At 35.8% G+C, this 22,480-nt stretch overlaps 1 protein-coding gene across 1 annotated transcript in view; it reads right to left on the reverse strand.

Moving 5' to 3' along the window:
• Window positions 1–18,802: 18,802 nt before the first annotated feature.
• LOC114353071 (uncharacterized) overlaps window positions 18,803–22,480 on the reverse strand; it is a 65,432-nt gene continuing 61,754 nt past the window's right edge. Inside the window, exons 25-27 of the mRNA XM_028304888.1 lie at window positions 20,796–20,913; window positions 19,006–19,973; window positions 18,803–18,967 (exon numbers count right to left, since the gene is read on the reverse strand). Coding sequence (XP_028160689.1) covers window positions 19,831–19,973; window positions 20,796–20,913 — 261 coding nt within the window. The 3' untranslated portion in view covers window positions 18,803–18,967; window positions 19,006–19,830. The remainder of the gene's footprint in view (window positions 18,968–19,005; window positions 19,974–20,795; window positions 20,914–22,480) is intronic.

Below are 22,480 nucleotides of genomic sequence, written 5' to 3' on the forward strand. Positions count from 1 at the left end.
ATATACTGACGGCCACCTAGCCTCGTTGATAGCGAACCAAACTACTATGCCAGGGGTCACGGATTCGATCCCCGCAGAATCCTTCATGTATTCGACACCATAGTAGATATATTGTAGGGGAGCGATATGACCTACCTAAAGCCCGTTCTCATATAAACCAAGTTGGTTATTGTAATTATATGGAAGCGCCTATTCAAAAACTTTGCTCATAAACTGTTTCCAAAGTTAATTAAGATATAATAATACGACTCTCTATTTCCTTAATAATGTTCATAGGACAGAACATGGCCGTAGATAAGATAGGTGTAAATTATGTATTAATGAAATCCTCAACTCATTGTATCGTGGTAGCAAAGAAATTATCCCATCTTAAGGTTAACTACTGCATCTCAATAACTATTCTAAAATTAGTCGCAAAACTTGACCCAAACATACAAACATTGCAAGTTCAATAAAAGCTTATAAAAACACAATACAATTTCACTTAATCCCGTTCTGATTCCGTATCCGAAAAGTAGCTTAACATTTTCCCAATCCTTCTTAACGTTATCGGAGATAGTTTCAGTAACAGTGGCTTCATTATCCTCCGGCTCATTAACTTGGCAGAATGCTACCCACCAGAATTAGAAATTTAAAGCAGCAGCGAAATGAGCTTTCGGCAACAGATCTGTCAGGCCCTCAGCATTAATTAACCCAAGGGAAATCTTACTTCTTATTCTATTCCGATGTGGAATTCCGATTCCAATTTTCTGGACCATTCGATGGAATTAAGAATCTTGCAATTAATATACCTTAGGGCCCTTTCCTACGGCAATCCAGTTTCTCTGAATCCTGCAAAACAGGACTGTCGTGTGACTTCATTCAACAGTCGTCAGCACTATTTTTCAAAGACAAAGTCAAAATTTCCTTATTTATAGGTATAGACTAATAAATAGTACTTACAAATCGTCAAATATTTTGCTCTTAAGGAGCCTCTACATGTCTCATAATCTTTTTACCCTACCAGCGCTTCGAGACCAACATTAGGCAAGTGCTGAGAAGAAGCGCCGCAACAAACTCAGTCTGCCGGTTAATATAAATAAATAGTAATAAAGTATAAGTAGTAGGAGCAATTTTTGCAGAATTTCTCCTACGATAAGTAAGATTATCCATGCAGGTAAATACACAGGTAGAAACTGCTAGACTAATGGAAGAAATGGCAAAATGTTGTAGTTGTCTTGAATTATCACGGATATTCTATCAAAACATATTAAGCGTCCAGAAATAGCTGTCACAACATCTTAGCTACATGTCCCTTGGGTTGGGAAAAATATATCATAGAGACAGAAAAAGAAAATAGTGATCTTTTTCTTCGGACTAATGGAAGAAAGATAATAAATAATATACATTGAAACTTTCCGATAAAATCCGATTATATTTATTAAGCTGCTTTCGAAAATGTTATTTCATTTTTATTAATTTCATTGTTTACTTGTAATTTTTACCGATTTAATACAAATGTGTAAATATTTTACTTCTTAAAGGGCTTTTAGTACGAAAATGGAAATACAAGGAACAATAATGTTATTATCGCTGATTTTTCAAACATAAAAAAAATCTATAAGGCTAAAGCTGAAAGTTATTTATTTAGCACCTTTTCTTTCTAACCATATGTCTCTTTCCTTTTCATACAATGTAATGGAGATGGTTTAAAAAATAGCTTTGTTAAATAAATGGTGCAACAGAATGGCCACCAATGTATAAAGTCCGCGAACGCCGCCCAAACTTTCGCATCAACTTTCTTAACTGAATTAAGCTCGGGGGTCGATGCCCCTTTCGCAATGTTTGTTGTGATTGGAGGACCGAGGGGTTAACTGGATGTAATCTTCAAGACTTGTACCAATCTGAAAAGGTTTAAAAACTTGTAACTGTTAAGGTTAGACGTAGAGTTAACTTTATTTTGTTATTTCAACTCGATGGCGTAGTGCTGTTATTTTTTAATACAGTGGATCCTTTATTTTTATTGCGTCAATAAGAAAAAAGTTATCTAAGATTGACTTTCGTGTGATACCTCGAAAATACTTTTGTGCATAGTGAGTTTAAATCTGATTAAAATAAGCTAATTAAAATGGACTCTATCGGCGTAAACAGACCGTCTATTTATCATTCGATGTAGCATTCAAATCTCATCATAGGTGAATGAACTTTAGCATCAACTACACATTTCAAGCTTTATAAAAATAAATCTTAATAACTTCATACCATCTGAACCCCCATTCACAATATGATGAAAATTAAAAAGCACATGATACAAATTCCTCATTCAACTCGTATTAAACATTAGTCGAATAACACAGACTGCTCTTATTTTCGACTCTACATCTGCTGAAATAGGGGTTGTTTTCTTTGCTGGTCTAGTGTGCGTACGACGGTTGACAATAGGGATTCCAGCTATGGACGGCCATTGTCATATTGTCCCTTATTGTCCTAGGGAGAGCCAACGAATGTTGCTGAATGTTATTAAAAATTCCAGCGGGGAAACCTTCAGGGCAGACTCGTATATTCACGACACTACATGATATATTGTTCGTGGCGTGCGATAATATTTAAAGCTGATTTTTCAGGCTGAAATGCAGGATACTGGATGTCTTTTATTACAGGGAAAATTTCCACGCTGCATAAAAATAGATTTGCATTATATTTATTTCAATATTTTGTTAGTTTAGCAAATATGTATTATTCGAATCGTACGTGGTAGCAATTAGTATTAATTTATTTGGCGTTTCAAAAATACACAGCAACAACCAAGTATCCAACTATAGGCTATCGTAAAATTAAATTACTGTTATTCAAACGTATTAGTAAAGTGCTTCGTATAAAAGGTAACAAAGTTCATAATCGAATTAGCAACTTTGTAATGAATTCACGGTAGTTACTATTAAACCAAATGTGAATGGTAAATATGAAAGTAAATAATGTACAAAATGTAACTTGTGATGGTCAGTTCACCAATTAAAAAACCATGAATCATTACAGCATCCAGATTACTTCATTACACTCACAGTATCCCACAACAGCCTCAATCACCACGTCAGTACTCATAAATATAAACCGAATTTCCACCCTTCCGAAATTCAGCTGCAATCTGAATAAACGAGCTACAAAACTTGTGTACACTTGTTGTACAAAACATGGGCGAGTTAATAGGTTAGGGCCCGCGAGCATAAAACTCCTCTCAATACCGACGGTCAAATAAATAACGATAGCTAGACTGCACTGGCGGACTGTCACACCGAATTGTAAAAATAAAAAAGGTACGCGTTCTATAAAATGCTGGCAACTTAGGTAGTTCAGGCGAAGTAAACTTATAAAACCTTATGGGTCCTTGGTTTAAGATTAAGTGTAGGTTAGGTTAGGTTAGGTTAGGTTAGGTTAGGTTAGGTTAGGTTAGGTTAGGTTAGGTTAGGTTAGGTAGTTAGTAGTAGTGCGATAGTTCGTTTCATCATTAGCGGAATGCTGTATAATTTAATACTTGGCGACGTTGGACATGGAAATAAATAAATAAAAACCAATTAGAGCAGCCCTGAAGGGCAGCCTTACACGAACACAGAATATTGTAAGTAGTACAGTGACTGAAATCTCTGACGAAGAGATTACATTACGAAACTCCCCGCACCCCGCGCTTCCCTCAACGAAAAAGTGGTGGGGCTCTAATGCCGATGATGATAATCGATTTGATTAAAAACTGTAAAAACTGTGTATTCCATAAAATTAAACAAAGTACCTATCTATTTGCAGCCACTTTGATATTTTGTTTAAAGACTTGAGATAACGACGAGAGAGAAATACATGGGATGCTGATTGGTTTTTGAAAGGGATAGACGCGCGCTATGTAGCCTTTATGTGAAAAAACACACATTGGTGTAAGTGCAGCCTAACAAGGCACACTCATACTGCAGTATAGGCCCAGTTTTACTCATGCATGCCCGCGGTTGCGCTCGAGCCGACTACTTATCTGCCGAACCAGCGGCCCTCGAATTATTTCTCTTTTTGCAGCCCCCGCAACAATGGGTCCCATTTCTGTACGAACTTTCGATATTTCATGTACCTTTTACTGCTATCGAGAACTGTGAACGGATTAAACGTAGAAGTGTCCGATAACTAAGAGAAGATATTAACGATTAGAAGATAGTAAGGTAAGATATATCTTTTACCATCAGGTGAGATACAGGCCAAGAGATTCCTCGTTGTGTATGTATTTTCAAGTCTATTTGTCACTGGCATCTTTCTATGCTGTTTCTAAACGATATAAACATTCAAAACTTCTGATAACGTCGTTGCTAGTAGCCCAGCGGACTTATCTAGACGCTGCCGCGTGTCAAGCCAAGTTCATATACTTAAACTAAAAGTCCTTTGTAGGTAGAATAAGTGATCTTTAAGTTTTACGTTTAATACGAATAGCTTTTGATACATTCAAAGACTATATCTATGCTTTTCTGTTCAACCAATCGAGACACGCACAAGGGAATAGGCCAAGTGCGTGACGGATCTACATTAAGGTTCCGTATACATTTTCGTCCTATTTAACGTAGCCTTTCCTCCAAGTAAATAAAGTCTTTTGTTTGTCACATGCGAGGACATCAACATAATGTGCACTGGTCATAAAAGACGTTATCCCGGGACTTAGGAACTTGCCATTCAACGGTTATTGCTTTGGGTAAGCGAGACTGGAAACATACTTAATTGGGGACAGTGGAGTCGGTTTCATATGCTGAAAATAGAATAAATTGAGCTCGTGATAATAAAGCACATAGGTAGATTAAAAATAAACATCAAAACCGATTTAATTGACGAAAAGTTGTGTAAACTTTTTGGCCACTTTAGGTGTAACGAAATATTTGACGCTGGCTGTAGGTAAAAACAATACCAGTTATCATTTTCACCTTAAAGGCCGGCAACGCACCTGTAACGCCCCTGGGACTGCGGGTGTCTATAGGCGACGGTAATCACTTAGGTACCATCAGGTGATCCGTCTGCTCGTTTGCCTCCTGTCACATAAAAAAAAACTAGTTGTTATTATCGTACTGTATCGATGGGATATTTATTTGTAAGAAATTTTAAACTCGAATTTGAGTCATCGTGTCACAAGTCACAAGTTCACAACCCCGTTATTACAGACACTAGAACTATACTCAAACCTAAGAATAGTCAAAAGAAATAATTGTGAGATGCCTAAAAATATGACGACAGAACCCCAAAAAATAGACGCAACTACTCGCATTCCTCTTGTTGTGTTCGCTCGTACACTTTGTATTGTCGTCTCCCTTACGCCATTCATTGTTTACAAACGTCAGAGAAAGTTCATACGGTACACATTAGATACTGTTCACTTTGACGATGTAGGGACGAAGTTGTATGAATTATTTTTATTATATTTCTTTTGTTTCGTAGAAGGACTATGGCCAACGGCTATGGTTTTGTTATAAACTTTATTGTTTGCTTTAGATTCTTCTTTTGTTTTTATTAATGAAAGTAAGCATTTTATACTCGTTATAGTTAGATAGAAGATACGCAAGACTTAATTACTGTAATCATATCATCATCATTTCAGCCATAGAACGTCCACTGCTAAACATAGGCCACCCCCAATGATTCCACAATGGCCGGTTGGTAGCGGCCTGCATCCAGCGCCTTTATAAATCTACAATACATTCGGATATTTAATAAGAGTACAATATTAAACTATTATAATAAAAAAAACTTTCAGTATATTCGTTACCTAAATCATTTAAACTCTGACTATTGAAATAATAATAAAGCACTCCAAACCTGTGTATTACATAATCAATTTAAAAATAATTCCTCCACAATCTAAAAGCGGTTAAGGCCTAAACAGCAATTACTCTCGTAATCCCGTACAAAAACTTTCGAAAGCCCCTAAATCCCCGTGTCGTTTTACCGAAAAATAAAATCGCATCATAATGAGAAAATCTCTCGAACAAACAAAACCGAAAAACAAAAATCTCTAATACACAATACAAAGGAGATTAAGAAACGGGCACTTAAGAGTTTTCATTAAGCTCCCCTGTCCCTGTCATACATTTCATTACAAAACAAATAAGGAGCTTACAGAGGGATTCTATATTCTTTTCCCTATATAATGAGTAAGACCCCCACGAATTTCGGGGAAGAGGGACTTTGTCTAGTGAATTTTCTTATTTTTGTTTGGTAAAGTCATAGTTATTAGGATTATTTTGTAATACCTAGTCATATGTTCATGACATGATTTCCCGCTAAAAATATAGCCTCAGAAAGACGTGAACCTACGTGACCACACGACCTATTGGTCATCGGACGACTTTATCACCTTAATTGAGAATAGAGCTACATAGCAATATAAGTTTATTACAGCTTGTCTAGGGTTTCTGATTTCTCGACCTATTTTTTTTCTCGAGTTTCGGGAATTCTCGAGGCCAAAGTCTCGAGTTTTCTCGGGTCTCGAGTCTTTTAATTAAAATTGTTGAAATCGGTTGAAATTTGATAAAAACACAGGTTTTTTTAAATCTAATATACAAAAAAACTAAAACCCAACTACGTAAAAATGAACTGAAAAGATAGGAACAAGACAAAGTGTTCACAAATGCAGTCGGAGACATCAATGACTATTTTTTTTTTGTTGGTGATAAGTAGTTGGTGATAAGCCGTGTGCTGACGGCAGAATGGTTCGTCATATTGATTTTTTACTAACGTCATGTCTTTAGTGACACTCACCGGACTAAGAGAAATCGATTGACGTGCGAATCATAAAAATCGACCCAAGAGTTTGGTCTCTATAGTGCTTCAAAAACATACATACATAGGCTGTTAGATACAGGTACCACTCCTTTGCGTCACGCAGTCGGGTAAAAAAGGAAAGAGTAGACCAGTCTAAAAGCAACGTTAACCTATTAAATAATTAAAAACTTACTTTTGTCTAAGCCTGTAGTGTCCGACCGAATGTTCGGTTTCGGTTTCGTTTTCGGTTGAGNCTCGTCTCGAATGAAGCCAAATTTCTCGAGTTTTCTCGAGTTCGAGAAAGCTCGAGCAGAAACCCTATTGACGCTGGTACCTTAAAACATGACCCAATATTTAGAATTTTATTTAATGAATAGAATACAATGGTTTCTAGTTTATTAAAAGGATTTACATTGTAGTGGGTCTTACGCGGGGCGTGTATTTTATTTTATGAGACTGTTGAAGGTCGTCTCATACGCACGTCCCGGGCGAACTATGCACAGTGTGAACACACCGTTAACAGTAACTTGAATCTGAAATAAAATTGTTTTTGACACTTGTAGCATTCTGTACACTATATTCGCTAAATTACTTTAAAAAATAAAATCAATATCTATAAATTGCGAAATGAAGGAAAGTGCTTGCTTCATACTTCATACCAACCAAGAAAAAATGTTAATATTAATTCCCTAAAGATAACTGATGTGAAAGATAATAAAAAATCACAATCTCACACTTATCAAAAGTCTTGCTTAGATTAGTGTGTGGTTTTCTAAATCATTTGAGATATTTCATACTTTTTCATGATAAAATTATGGTTTTGTTTTGACAATATCCATTAAAAAACTGTTGACATAACGTGACGTCACAATTCTAAGTTCTTTAAATTTTAAGCTGAAGCTGCGAAAGGAAGATGAATGCATGTGAGTCGTACCAAAATATTGAGTCTCTTTAGTTAAAAATACATACATGTGATGTCATAGAGCTTAAGGGTAATTTTATTCTATAGGTTTACTTTCCCGCGGTTTCTAAACGTCAAAATGCTGTCAAATTTCAATTGATGCGCTCGATTGTCAAATTTAACGTATTTTTTGACAGGAGAAATGTAATTGACGTTTAAAAATCGCGTTCTAGTTTGGTCCAAGGGCGTTAAGGACAATTTTAAGGTTTTATTTTTTAGTTATTCTAATATGGGCACTTCTGCGGTACAATACACAAGTGGGATTGGCATTAAAAATTAACAACTACTTTGACGACAATTTAACAGCTTTTTCGCTGCTGTCATTCGTTCATGACACATGTCAATTAATGACAGTAGTGTCATTGTCAGATTACAAATAATTTAAAGTTTTTAAAGTTATTCTCATTGCTTGAATAATAAAGGATTCTTCGTATAGTCTTGCAGAAGTTATTAAAATATAGTTTAATCGTAATTATTATAAAATGGGGTTAGTTAAGGTTTAATATTAGGTGGAGGCTTTTTTTCTGTGACGTCACTTATGTCATTCAACCGTTAAGATACAGTCGGAAATATATCACCTTCCACAAAATGCCAAATTTTGTCTTTGAAATTTCAAACTTAAACTACGGGCAATAAAGTTTCAAATTCATTGGGGAAATTTGTCATTTTGCGAAAGATTGTTGTGCGGTCGACTGTATGTAACTTTTCTATACAGTCAGCGTCAAATAGTTCGACCCAAAATAGCCAAAAAGTTCGCAACACGACTTTGTTACAATGAAGGTTTCGCGAATGAAAGATCCGCTAGACGGCGGGATGTGGATGTGGGGTCTGACTGCTGCGTGATTGGTGGATTTTGACATATCTGTCAATGTCATGTCAAAAATAACCAATCATGCAGCATTTGGACCTCGCGTCTACGTATTGCCATCTGGCGGATTTTTCATTCTCGAAAACCCTCATTGGGATAAGATTGTGTTGTCAACTTTTTGGCCATTTTGGGCATCACGAACTATTTTACGCTGACTGTACTACACTGTATTACATTACCATAGTGTTCAGATAAATAAACTGCAGTTTTTTAAAATAAAATATAAAAGTATACAGAATGTGTCAAGTGGTCTAAAAAACTTATTACAATGTCATAAAAAATAAAACTAAACTTTTTTCGTTATTCCATTCTCTATTTCTTCTCACGCTGCTGTAAACTGATTAACTGCTTGTTGTATTCTATTCATTAAAAAATAAAATTAATGAAAATATTTTTTTCTCAGGAACTTTGGCCTTTACTTTGTTCTTTTACAATATGTCCTTTACAGTTTATCCCTAGTCCCTACACTAATCTACTTCATCTGAAGGTGATCTTTAACCTATTTTTATAGTCTTTGGTAACTACCCTACGATTTGGACACCTGTGTTGTGAAAGCATCTAAGTAAAATTTTCAAAAAACTGAACATTATCTATCCTTATAATTTTAATTGTTTCTTTTATTAATAAAATGCTGCCTCAAATGTTAGACATGACCTCTATTAAATTTAATATTAGTTAGATCACTAGCGGGTTTTGTAAAGATGTTATATGTATAATATTATTTTATTTAAACGATATACCGGGTGGTGTTATGTAATATTATAATTTAACAAAATCACAACGAGTTTTTTAAATGTATTCCGACGATAAATTATTATTTTTAATGTAGATACTTTAAAATTGGTTAAAGTTTTATTAATTATTTTATTAAAGTACACTGCCGATCGATTTTACCGCCATCTAGCGAGTCAAACTTGCTAGGTAAACGGTTTCATTACATAACACCTGCCTCTATAGCAAGGCCTGCACCTGAAATGGGCATTCCACTTTTTTTTTTACTTTTTGACGAAATGTTTCACTTGTTGTCATCGCATACATCCTGTTTTAAATCCTTTTTATGGAAATGTAATAAAATAATAACAACATTTTTAACATCACTTCTCAGTTGGTCAGTTAATTACTTTTTTTTGTAATTTAATTACATCTTGTAAAACTAATTACATTTCCATATTCCATGCTCAGATGTTCACGTTATTGATATATTTATAAATGTAATTATTAATGAAGCCGTTGTAATCATTTGTAATTAAAATCTAAATGCATAGAGCACGTCCACTTTACTCGTAAGTACAATATAGATCTGTTATTTAAGTGTAATAAATATATACATTGTTTCGCTGTTACCATCCTTTTCTAAAGTGGCATGTGTGAGCGAGACGAACACTTAGAGCAACGAAGATTCTTGAGCACATAGAAGTAGGTTTTAAGATTTAAAAGCACTGTATTCAAACATACTATATTTTTCGATGGATGCTATTTAATATGTATTTTTAATAACTAAAGTTGTATAATACCAGCGTTGTAGTAAATGTTTTTGTAATAAAATATATAAAAAGTAACAAATAAAGAACAAATAGCTTGCACCATAGATATGCACTACGTCAGTTGTTGTTAAATTATATTATGTGTATACAGAGAATTGTGTGTATATGTATAAGTAATGTTGTTATAAAGTACGTATAATATACACCTCTAATACTTGTATACATTACACACAGTATAAATTTAGGTCACAAAATCTGTTAATTTAGTGTTTAAACAAGATCTTTCGTTGACTTTTCAAAAATTAGTCGACAATTTAACAATTAATAATTTAACAAAGTGTCAAGGCGTATAACGCATGTGCACTTTTTTACAGTCAGAGTCAAGGTGACACCCATAGTAGCCAAAAAGTTCGCAACACGTCTTTGTTGTTTATTTAAGACCTTTCTACAAAAGTGCTCGATTTAAAACATTCCTACCGTTATCATTGCATTTTTGTTTTAATAAAAAATACAGTGTTTGTGGACATAAGAAATTTTCTGTAACTTCTAACAATTTTACGAACAAATTCTCTTTATTTATGTATGTATGATACAATCTGTGTCTCGATGGATTGCTTTTAAATGTTTATAGGCTAAAAAGGCCCCTAAGTTGTAAGTTATCTAATTTATTGGTATATTTGTGAAATGGTTGGTATATGTAAATAATTGAAAATTGTCAACTAATTTGAATATATTTTTTTATTTACTGTATTTTTGTGTTTTATTCCGCAAATATAATAAATGTATCGTTGACTCACCTGATGGCGCCACAATGAGGGCTATCTTTTATATACAGGGTGTCCCAAAAAGGAGTGTCAAGCCGAAGCCCAAAGAGCATCACTAGGGCAACCCGAATCTCTCCCATGTATGTTCCGCGATTTTTGGTAGTTTTCAATACTCAATTCTTTATTGCATCATCATAAGGTTTTGAATTTTAATTGTTTTAAATTTCTGTGCTTAGGTACTTTTGGTCCCTGTGGCGCGAATAGTTAAAGTACATGCCGTATTTTTTTATTATTGTCAGATGAATACTAGGCCTAGCTGATCTAGAAGTATTCATATTCATAACACGAATTTGAGCCCCCTAGTGATGTTCTACCTCTGGGCTTTGGCTTGACACTACTTTTGGGGACACCCTGTATACAGTTGGTACCACTAGCGATTGACAACATGACCCTACTCCCTACTCTACAGTGGCGCTATCGTGGTGAATGCAAATGCGATAGGACTAACCGCTTCAGCGCTTACCAGTTGGCGCCACTGTTTACGCCACTAGCAAGTGACAGTGACCTACTCTATAGATTGTTTCATCCACGAAGACGCGCTCCACAACTTTTTGGTCTCGGTCGCGCGGGGTGCGGGGAGTTTGATCCGAGCAATCCGAGCGTCATTATTGTGTGTGCGTGTGCACTCATGGATGATTTAGCGTGCACCGATAACACTCAAACATTAGCGGAAGAATGGTGGGGCGCGTCTTCGTAGACGAAACGATCACATTAGGGTACAAATCGAGGAAATAATAAGCATCGATTATTTTATAATTTTTATTGAATTTCTTAACAGATAGCATCTCGACAGTGGAGGAGGCGTACAACGTCACAAACTAGGCTCCTAACATCAGATAGGCACGTAACACTGTCCTAAATAATTTAAATTATACCATAACATACTGAAACTATTCTAAAAAACCAATAACANTAAATGGGGTTCCGCTCCTGTGGAGACCAAATGACTTGATCAAGCTCTGAAGCTCACCTTTCTCCTGGTGTGGTTGCGGAAAGTCCGCCATATACAGAAGCACCTGGATGAATCTGGAAAGCTTTTTCATCTGGAACTTATCATAAGGCTGACCTTTCTCCTGATGCGTCTGCGGGAAGTCGGCCATGTACGCGGCCAGGTTGTTGACGCTGACGCCGAGCGCTAGAGACGCCGCCTCCACCGAGATCTCGCCGCGCTGCAGTCGCTCCAGCACTTCGGACGGGCTCGATGGATTATACTGATCTTTCTCCCATAGTTTGGGCAGCGTTAAGACTACACTACGTCTTCTTGTCCAAAATATCTCAGTGTCTATAGACGAAAGTCTATGTTCTGACGTTGATCTCTTTAATGAACGAAGGCCTAAATGTGATTTTCTCACACTTTCACACATATTTACTCGCGCTTGCATTGGGTCATTTTTCAGAGGGAGCTTGGACCCCTGAAATGTCATGATAAGGGGGGAGTGTGTAATTGATTTCTGGGATGGGCCTCAATTTTCTTCTGGTAAATGGGGTTTCGCTCCTATGGAGACCAAATGACTTGATCAAGCTCTGAAGCTCACCTTTCTCCTGGTGTGGTTGCGGAAAGTCGGCCATATATGGAAGCACCTAGATGCGGGCAGAGTTGTGGATACTTGAGGGAGGTCTATGTCCAGCTGTGACGTCATTTGACTATACGACTGACCTTTCTCCTGGTGCGGCTGCGGGAAGTCGGCCATGTACGCGGCCAGGTTGTTGACGCTGACGCCGAGCGCTAGAGACGCCGCCTCCACCGAGATCTCGCCGCGCTGCAGTCGCTNCAAAAAAATATATGCCTTATGATTTATTCTGTATGAACGTTATGCGACTTGATGAGTATGCCAAAAAACTTTATGCACTCTTAAATTATGACAATATTTTTTATGCAACCGAATATGGACCCGTGATGTTCTACCTCAGGGCTTTGGCTTGACACTACTTTTGTGAATGCAAATGCGATAGTCCTACCGCTTCAGCGCTTACCAGTTGGCGCCACTGTTTACGCCACTAGCAAGTGACAGTGACAGACCTTACTCTATAGATCGTTTCATCCACGAAGACGCGGGGTGCCGCGCGACCGAGACCAAAAATTGGTGGGGAGTTTGATCCGAGCAATCCGAGCGGCATTATTGTAGTGTGCGTGTGCACTCATGGATGATTCAGCGTGTACCGATAACACTCAAACATTAGCGGAAGAATGGTGGGGCGCGTCTTCGTGGACGAAACGATCTATACATTAGGGTACAAATCGAGGAAATAATAAGCATTGATTCTTTTATAATTTTTATTGAATTTCTTAACAGATAGCATCTCGACAGTGGAGGTGGCGCACAACGTCTCAAACTAGGCTCCTAACATCAGATAGGCACGTAACACTGTCCTAAATAATTTAAATTATACCATAACATACTGAAACTATTCTAAAAAACCAATAACAATGCTGCAGTATGGGTGAATTTTTTATTGTTTACTAACCTAAATATTATTGCGATATTTATTTAAATTTAAAACAAAACTAATGAGAGTATTATTTGTAGAATTTCTGTTCAATATAAAAACAGCTTTTGCAATTTAAAAAGTCTTCAATTTTAAATAAAAATGAAAATTTTGGATTATGACTTTTTCAGCCAAAAAAGTTGAACAATTTTTATGGTTTTAAAAACTGGCTTGAAGGGTTTAGTAAATTGTTACATATTCTTAAAAAATTGTATACAGTTTGTGCAAAATTTCATCCGAATTATAAATTGAATACTTCAATAATATGGTGTTAACGTATGAAATAGTCTTTATATTATTGTTCAATGTCTTTATATTACAAAACGAAGCTCTAGATTTTGAGTACCATTCAAGCCAGTTCTTAGAGAACTTTTCCATCCAATTAAAATGGCAAAACAGTATACGACCCGCATCACAGAATGACATTCAAACAAACATTCAAATGAGTCTACCACTCAAAATCAAGAAGTAAAGCTGAGATTTCTTTATTGGAAAAGGATATTGTTATGTAGCTGGTGACGTCAGTACGTTTTCACAATTTCAAAACAACAAATGCTAAAACAGTTGATTACAAATTAATTTAATTTTGAATACCAGTGTCTCTTAGAAAAAATGTGCACTTTAAATGGTATCAAATAGCCATTTTCAGCCAATCGCAAGTTTCAATTTATGCTTGAGTTAGAATCGAGTTTGAACATCGTTTTGTAATACGAGTTCGACATAATCGAATTTTAACTAAAAATACATGAGTTCTTTCGGCTAATACAAGTAAAAAATACTAACAATCAAAAACTCGATAAATTGATCCTAATAAATAAAAATCTTATAAACCTATGAGTCGATAACAATTACTTAAATTACTTTGACTGTGGTCTAGTGTATTTTTAAAATGACTCAAATGTCTTTAAAAATATTTTTCTATTAACTTTCTTCCGTTGGATTTACTTAATATGCTTGAAAAAAACGTTACTGTTTAAAATAAAGCGAGCAGTCTGGTGAAGCCTTTAATCATGAAATAATGAAAATTCGTTAAAGGGTTTAAAAAAATAAAAAGAAATTATAAAAGGAGTTTAGATAAGTAATTTTTTGTCTTAATAAAAACACACTCGACCACAATCTCTAGTCAACTAAAGACCGGACATGTCTTCACTAAATAAAGCTATTTATTATATTCGGACCTATTTTATTAGTTAACTTCATAAAGAGCGATTCTTTTACTTATTTATTCAGTACTTTTTATATTATTTTCTTCAATTTCTGTGACTGTGCGACGGGCGTCCGCAGTAAGTGTGCGAGCGCGACAGCAACATAATTACGCGCGAGCGATAAGGATGGGTAGCTTGGGGCCATTGGACAAAATTCTACATGCTCGCAGACCAGACTATAGTATCTGAACTTCGCCTAAAAAACAAAATTTATATGCCTATTGGTATGTTAATTCTCGTTCTAGCAGTAGAACTGTTATGGCTTGGTTTTTTAATACTTTTATTGTTATAAAATGGGATCAACTTTAACATTGCTCTGCCCATTTAATAACACTTAAACAATACAGAGTTTTTAATCAATTTGCAATAGAATCACTCAAATGAAGTAAACTTATAAAATGGATCACTGTAATCAAGAAATTTTATTCACGAAACTCAAGGCGCTTTCAGATTAGTGAATCGATTTTTTAACGTCCCTAATTTGAAGACACCTTGGGTCATAAAAAAAACCTAAAAAATAACTTAAAAACAAAAGGAAATTTGGTATGAGACATCCAATTGAAGTTTGGATAAATTATTTATAATACAACACGACGCTAGGGTGGGCCATCTATACATACGTTTTCAGTATTTTTTAATGTTACACTGTATGACTGTATTATGTTGAGTTTATCTAAAAATAAATCTATTTATCCAACAGAAATAAGAATTAAGAATGATTGTGTTTAGAAAATTAATTTTATTTAAGTAATTTGATTTGATTTTGCCCCCAAAAAAAATAAAAGATTATTGGTAATAAATAGGTATTTCGAACATTTCTCCACCACAAAACCAATGCATTCATTCAATAAATTTTCTACTCATGACACATAACTTGCCTTTAAAATTTAACATAACATAGGCCCGAGATTTTAAAACTTATGATAACGCACTTAAAAATTACAATAACATAAAAATTACATTTTACAATCTCCCCACGCCTTATGACGATTAAAAATAAAGTTACAAAATTGAACATACCTAAATTCTTTCATATATTTACGTCATAATGACGTATCTTATTGTATAAGTAAAGGTTTGTTTCAGTAGATCTTTTTTTATCACTTTTGTAAGAATAGAAGATTTCATTTAACTTTGAAATTAATTTAACATTTTATTTTATTTTATTTTATTTTTCTTTATTCAGAAAACCACAGCTCTTTATAATAATAATACAAACAGGTATTTTTGTTCTTACAGCCAATAATGGATTCTATATATTATTACAATCTCGTAAAAAACAGTCAAAGGGGCAAAAAAAAAAGAAACATAGGCTTGCATGCAGGTTGTGTGTGTGTATGTGTGTGTGTGTATGTGTGTGTGTGTGTGTGTGTGTGGTGTGTGTAACATTTAATTCTGTCGAAATAAAATCGCTAAAATAATGAGTTTACAGCAGATTTTTCAATAGCCAGATTTAGATTTGTTTCAATGATGACGCATAAGAGTTATTTTGTCATCTTTACTGTACAAAAACTCAATGACAATCATTTTTCCAATGGCGGTTGAAATATTTGAAAATCATTTTGACGTCAATATATGAAACGCCTACCCTTAACAAAAAGAAATTTCTTACACAGGAACGAGAGAGTATATTGTATAAATATATTTCTTTTATGTGTATCTAGTATCTACATTATGTATGTATAACCTATGTATATGTTATAATTTAACTCATACAGTGACGGTTTTCATCGATTCGACCTGATTATATTAATTTATATTTTATACAAATATAATTAATGTTTACTAAACTACGTTAAGTCTAAACTATACATTAATATGCTGATATATTAATTTTAATATACAGTTTATAAGTGTAAGAATATAATATGGAAATGTGGGTTTTGTTACATATCTTAAGCTACTTTGGTTCTAAATATAAATTTAGACTTTCACACTTTAGGTATATAAATATAACATATAAATATGCATTTATATCTAATAGGGATGTTGTCATTTTTATTTATTGCTTTTAAAGAGTAGCTCCACAAATTATATGCCTTACCAATAAGTTAACAAAACTTTAAAATCTGCATAACTTTTTTCATTTTTTTTGAAGAAATTATTATAGATCAGGCCAATAACACAAGCAAGAATGGTATCTGTACACGCTGTCTGCGCTTCGTCTTCGTAACGGACTGACAAGTGCTTTCTGTCTCACTTGCAGACATTAACAAGAGCGAGGTAGCTACGGGACTATTCCCACCTCTCGTTCACACCGCTGCAACTGCCATGTAGCAGGAATCTACAGCGTGACCGCCAATAAAAACCCAACCAGTGAAGGTCAAGTTGGTCCCGGGGGAAATACATTGTCATTGGACCCGCAACGAAATTAATCAGAACATAGAGAACAAGTTCGCCTCAACTTTCGTTGCGTAACCTATACGTAGTTGTCAAAAACAAAATTTAGAAAACAAAAATGTTGACAACAGCTTTTGATACAGTATATTTATTATAATTTATAGTAATTTGGCCTGGATCTAAAGATTTGTAGTTTTCTAGATCATCAGACATCTATCTTTTGGTCTACTCTTTAAAAAGAACCAATATTAACAACTTCTAAATCTAGCACGATAATGAACAAACAGAAGTATCAGTAATATATAATTTGGTCTTCTAACTTACAGCTAACTAAAGATATAACATTATGTATTTACAAACAAGATAGTGTCAGTGGTGTCTATCTATAGCTATATTTGAGAAAAAGTAATACTTAGGTACTAGATTTTTTTAAAACAAAGAGTATGTATTGATTTCTCAATAATATTTTATCATGAGGCATATTTCTGAAGTCCAATCTGGTCTAATAAGTTTTTTAAGAGACCAAAATTCGCGGTATTAATTTCACAATAATTTTTAGTAAAGACCCAAAAGTTTTGTCAAAAATAATAAAAAAGAACGATAAACATCAATATTGCTTACATATTGCATTCTCTAAATTATCTCTAAACATTAAATAACTCGTGCACTTAATCCGTAATTAAATCCAGTCGGTTTAGAAATCTTAATATTTTTATATTTATTTTGTGTTTCTTGAAAAATATGTGGACAACTAAAATAATCATAAAAGTGTATCAACATGCACACTATTTTATTTTAACTTAAATTACAGGCATAAGATGTAACCGACTAGGTTACTGACAGTATAGTTGTTGCAATGAGGGTTTTCGCGAATAAAAAATCCGCTAGATGGCAATACGTAGACGCGAGTTCCAAATGCTGCATTATTGGTTATTTTTGACATGACATTGACAGATAATATGTCAAAATCCACCAATCACGCAGAAGTCAGACCCCACATCCACGTCCCGCCATCTAGCGGATCTTTCATACGCGAAAACCCTCATGAAGTCTCGCTGACGTTTTACGTAACCAAAATAGTATAGTTCTTCCAAATCACGAAGGCGAGTGAGCTTTACATGTGTGGTGGCTCGCTGCTGACCGTTTTTCAAAAGTTTTGATAGACATTACACTATCGTTATGTGCATGTACACGTACGCACACAAGTAAAGCTCCCTCGCCTTCGTGATTTTTTGGTTACGTAAAACGTCAGCGAGACTTCAAAAGTGCTTCAAACTTGTAGAGTTATGGACGAAGCACACATAACAACCCGGAAACGGATCGCAAGCGTATCAACTCGAGGTGGTCAGTATTCTTTGTACGAAACTCCGTACAGCAAGGCACACTTATTCGCACCGTAACATAAACGCCTCGCCTCGCGGCGAAAGGCGATACGGTGTTGGTCCCTTTGCGGGTTGATAAGTGTGCTATTACCTTTATAACTTTACCAAATGGTAAGCAATGACGATTGCTCAGTAAGCACTTATTTACTCGAATGTTAAAGGCACCCAGGTTAGACAGACAGATTGCTTAATTCATGTACAATAAAGAACATTCTATCGGCAGTAAAATATCATATTATTATTTACCTTGTGGTATTATCACTATGTTCGTTCGTTCGTTCGTTTCAGCCGAAAGACGTCCACTGCTGGACAAAGGCCTTCCACAAAGACCGGTCCTGCGCCGCTTGCATCCAGGTACTTCCCGCGACCTTTACCAGATCGTCGGTCCACCTAGTGGGAGGCCTGCCCACGCTACGTCTTCCAGCTCGTGGTCGCCACTCAAGAACTTTCCTGCCCCAGCGGCCATCAGCTCTTCGAGCTATGTGCCCCGCCCACTATGTTATTGTTATTAATATACTGTTTCTGTATTGAATAGAGTAGTTGACATAACCTGACATCAAAACTCTTTTTATGAGAAAGGAACCTATAGGAAAGTCTAGACTAATGCTTTAACCACACCAACGCGTGCAGATCGCCATCGCGACCTATAACAGTTCACGCGACCTATAACAGTTCACGCGACCTATAACAGTTCACGCGACCTGTGCCCCGATTACGCTAATTTTTAACGTCTCCAATACATACGCACTTCTTCTACAGTTGCGCTCCGTTTTTCATTCCAGCTGAGATGCGAATTCGGTATCACGGTAACAGACGTACCTTCCTAGTATTTTCCTTGTCACATGAGATATTTAGCTTTACGTTTACGTCTATGCTTCGTTTCAACTAGCTGTCAAAACGACATGAAACGACGATGAAAATTTTTAGCGTAATCGGGGCCCTGTCATTGGCCTTTGATCGCGCCGGCGATGGCGTACTGCACGCATTGGTGTAGTTAAAGCTTAAAGCATTCACTTGTAACAGAACAACGAACCGCTCTATGAAATGTTCTAGTGTTAGTATCACCATTTCACGAACCAAATGTACATTATACCTGTATTGTACCATTCGTAAGAACGTTACATTACATAGATACGCTTTAGTCTATACTCACCTTAAGATGCCACTAGTTAGGAATTCAATTGACTATTTTTTTGATTTCAACAACGAAAAATAAACGTTTTCAAAATGAAGTGTTTTAAATAAATTGCGTTTTTTAATAATACATAACAATGTCAACTACCCTTCTGTTAGGTTATATATCTGCAGTAGTATCAATGTCACTGAATTTTTGGTCACCGCACTAGTAAATTCACTGTGTCACTGAGTTCCACTAGTTGTATATTCACTGTGTCACCGAATCTTCTGGTCACCACACTAGTTGATTTACTGTCACTAGTCACCGCACTAGTTGTAATGTCACTGTGATTTTTAGTCACCGCACTAGTTGCACATCACCGCACTAGTCGCGTCACTGATGCACTTCACTAGTTGGACTCAGAGTTGTCTTGGTCGGGTCGCTTGGCCGCCACTATGGTGAGGTCGGGTCGGGTCCTCATTAGAGCAGAGGGCGAGGCCGCCCCTCCTAAGGACTCTAGAGAAGCCACGCGGATTGTCGGCCATTTACCACCTGTGGGATTAAAAAGATAATTTTGACATTACATTATGATGAAGTGTGAACGCATCTCGTTCTGTATTGTCTATGCTTATATCCACTCTCTGGTCTGTGGTCACAGTGTTTACATAAAAAATATATATATAGTAACTTATTTGCTAAAACAAAACTAAGTTCTTATTCAATCTAACGATTTATTATTTCATCAGGTTATGGACTCAACGCGTCACAGTTAATAAAATGTTCTAGTCGCATCTATTTCGACAGGTTCTCCCAATGTATAAGTAGCTCAGATTTTTGTAAAGTTTATTTAAAATCACATTATCAATATGAACCCTCTCCAATTTACCAGAGTCATATTGGAGGATTCATTTCTTTAGTCACTTTTTACGAAATCCATGGTAAGAGTGTTACACGTTCGTTAGTGGTTACAGACTTTACACAGATACAGTGTGTACAGACGGACGCCCTACTCGAAGAAAAATTGGCACTTAAACTTTAATAATTTGCAAACAGATCCCTAAATGGAAAAATAGACTTAATCTAAACCCCTAAGCCATTTTAAAATACCTATCCAACGATAGTGACAATAGTTTCCAAGCAAAACCTCGTACAGACAGACAGACATATCGAAACTTAAGAGTTCCTTGTCATGACTACGGAACACTAAAAAACAAGAAAGAAAGAATAAAGAAAGAAAGAAAAAATGTTTATTCAGTATCATCGACAATACACTTAAAATAGGTTTTTATCTTTCTAAAAACGCAATTGGTAGGTATTTCATTTAGATTTTGAGTCTCTAAAGGTAATGTAAGTGCACAGTAGTGTGATACTTACTGCCAGCAGTGGTGGGGGTGGTCACGTTTGTAACCACCTTGGAATCGGAGGTGGTGATCACGGTGGCTGGGATGGGATCCTCGTCGATGAGGCTGCCGATCAATATCTTTTTGGACTGCTGTAACAAATTAAATTAATCAGAACCTCAGAAGCGAGCTGCCACCATTGAGAATTGGCTGTAAGTAACTGCCAAAACTCAACTCAATAATAAATTTTATTAGAAGGAATATTCTACAAAATAGTATTTTTAGAGCGTTTAATTCGGGATCTATTAGATCCCAAAAAGTGCTGAGAATCACTTTATTTTATAATTAATCGAGGGCAACAAAATCCGTAGTTTCATACTTTTCCAAAAACTTGCTGCAGTCAGAATTGATTTTTGAATTGATTTTTAGTTTGGTCTGTGAGCACGTAGAATTTTGTCCAATGACCCAAAGCTACCCATCCTTATCGCTTGCTACGCTCGCACATTCACTGCGGGCGCCCGTCGCACAGTCGCGACAGCAATAATTAACGCGCGAGCGATAAGGATGGGTAGCTTGGGGTCATTGGACAAAATTCTACGTGCTCATAGACCGGGCTTTAGCTGTTTTTACCTTATCCGAGGCGGCGGGAGCGACGGTCAAGGACGCAGGCGCCAGCTTGCGGAATGGATCCCCCGCGGCCAACGCGCCGTCGAGAGAGCCGGGCTTCGCGGGGAATGGCTGTATAACAATCAAATCAAATCAAAAATATTTATTAAAATNGTATGTTCCCAATATAGGTTAGAATGTTGGTGGATTATGAAGTTTTGGTCATCGTGGCTTTGGCAGCTATCCTAAAAAAACTGTCTGGCAAGGAGTTGGAACTGTCAAAACTGTCTGGCTAAAAAGAGGAATAAATTCCATGCGCGATACAAGCTTTCGAAATTATTTGAACCTTGCATACAATTATTATTTTCGTTTTATTATAATGTGTTAACGGATTAACGATTAACGTTAACTTGCGTTAAGTCTTGCTGAATGTAACGTTTTAACGTTTAACGAAGTTAATTTTTTTATTAACGGTTTAACGATTAACGAAGTTAACTATTTGATTAACGGTGCCCAGCTATGATTGTATAATATGTAGTTGTGTTTTTGTTGTTTGTAATCTAGGTTACAAAAAATAATACTGCAAAGTTTCAACAAAATCCGTTCAGTAGTTTTTGCGTGAAAGAGTAACAAACATACATCGTGACATCCTACCTAACATCTATACAAACTTTCGCATTTATAATATTAGTAAGACAAAACCTAGAATGGTCTGCGCCTACGCTTACGAGTAACTATTTGTAGACAAATTTTTGTTATCGGCTTAAAAACCGATACATACAATGTTTTTTCGTTATTAACATTTCTTAGCGAATTGAGTCGCTTCTCAAACTAAATTTAAAATAAACAACTTGATAAAATCGAACTCCCTAAGGCGAGACTCGAACCCACGAGTTAGGCAGTTCGATTTTTTTAAGTTAATTTAAACAAAACATTGTTTAAAATAAACAACTTCTTCTAAAAAACATCATTCTTCCTCTTTAACTATTTGATTTTAATTTCCATTTTAAATTGCTATTAAGGTAAGTGTACAGTAGTGTGATACTCACTGCCAGCAGTGGTGGGGGTGGTCACATTTGTTGTAACCACCTTGGAATCGGAGGTGGTGATCAC

The sequence above is a fragment of the Ostrinia furnacalis genome, unplaced genomic scaffold (assembly GCF_004193835.3).
Source record: "Ostrinia furnacalis isolate ACB-3 unplaced genomic scaffold, ASM419383v2 OfSCF1604, whole genome shotgun sequence".
NCBI lineage: Eukaryota > Metazoa > Arthropoda > Insecta > Lepidoptera > Crambidae > Ostrinia > Ostrinia furnacalis.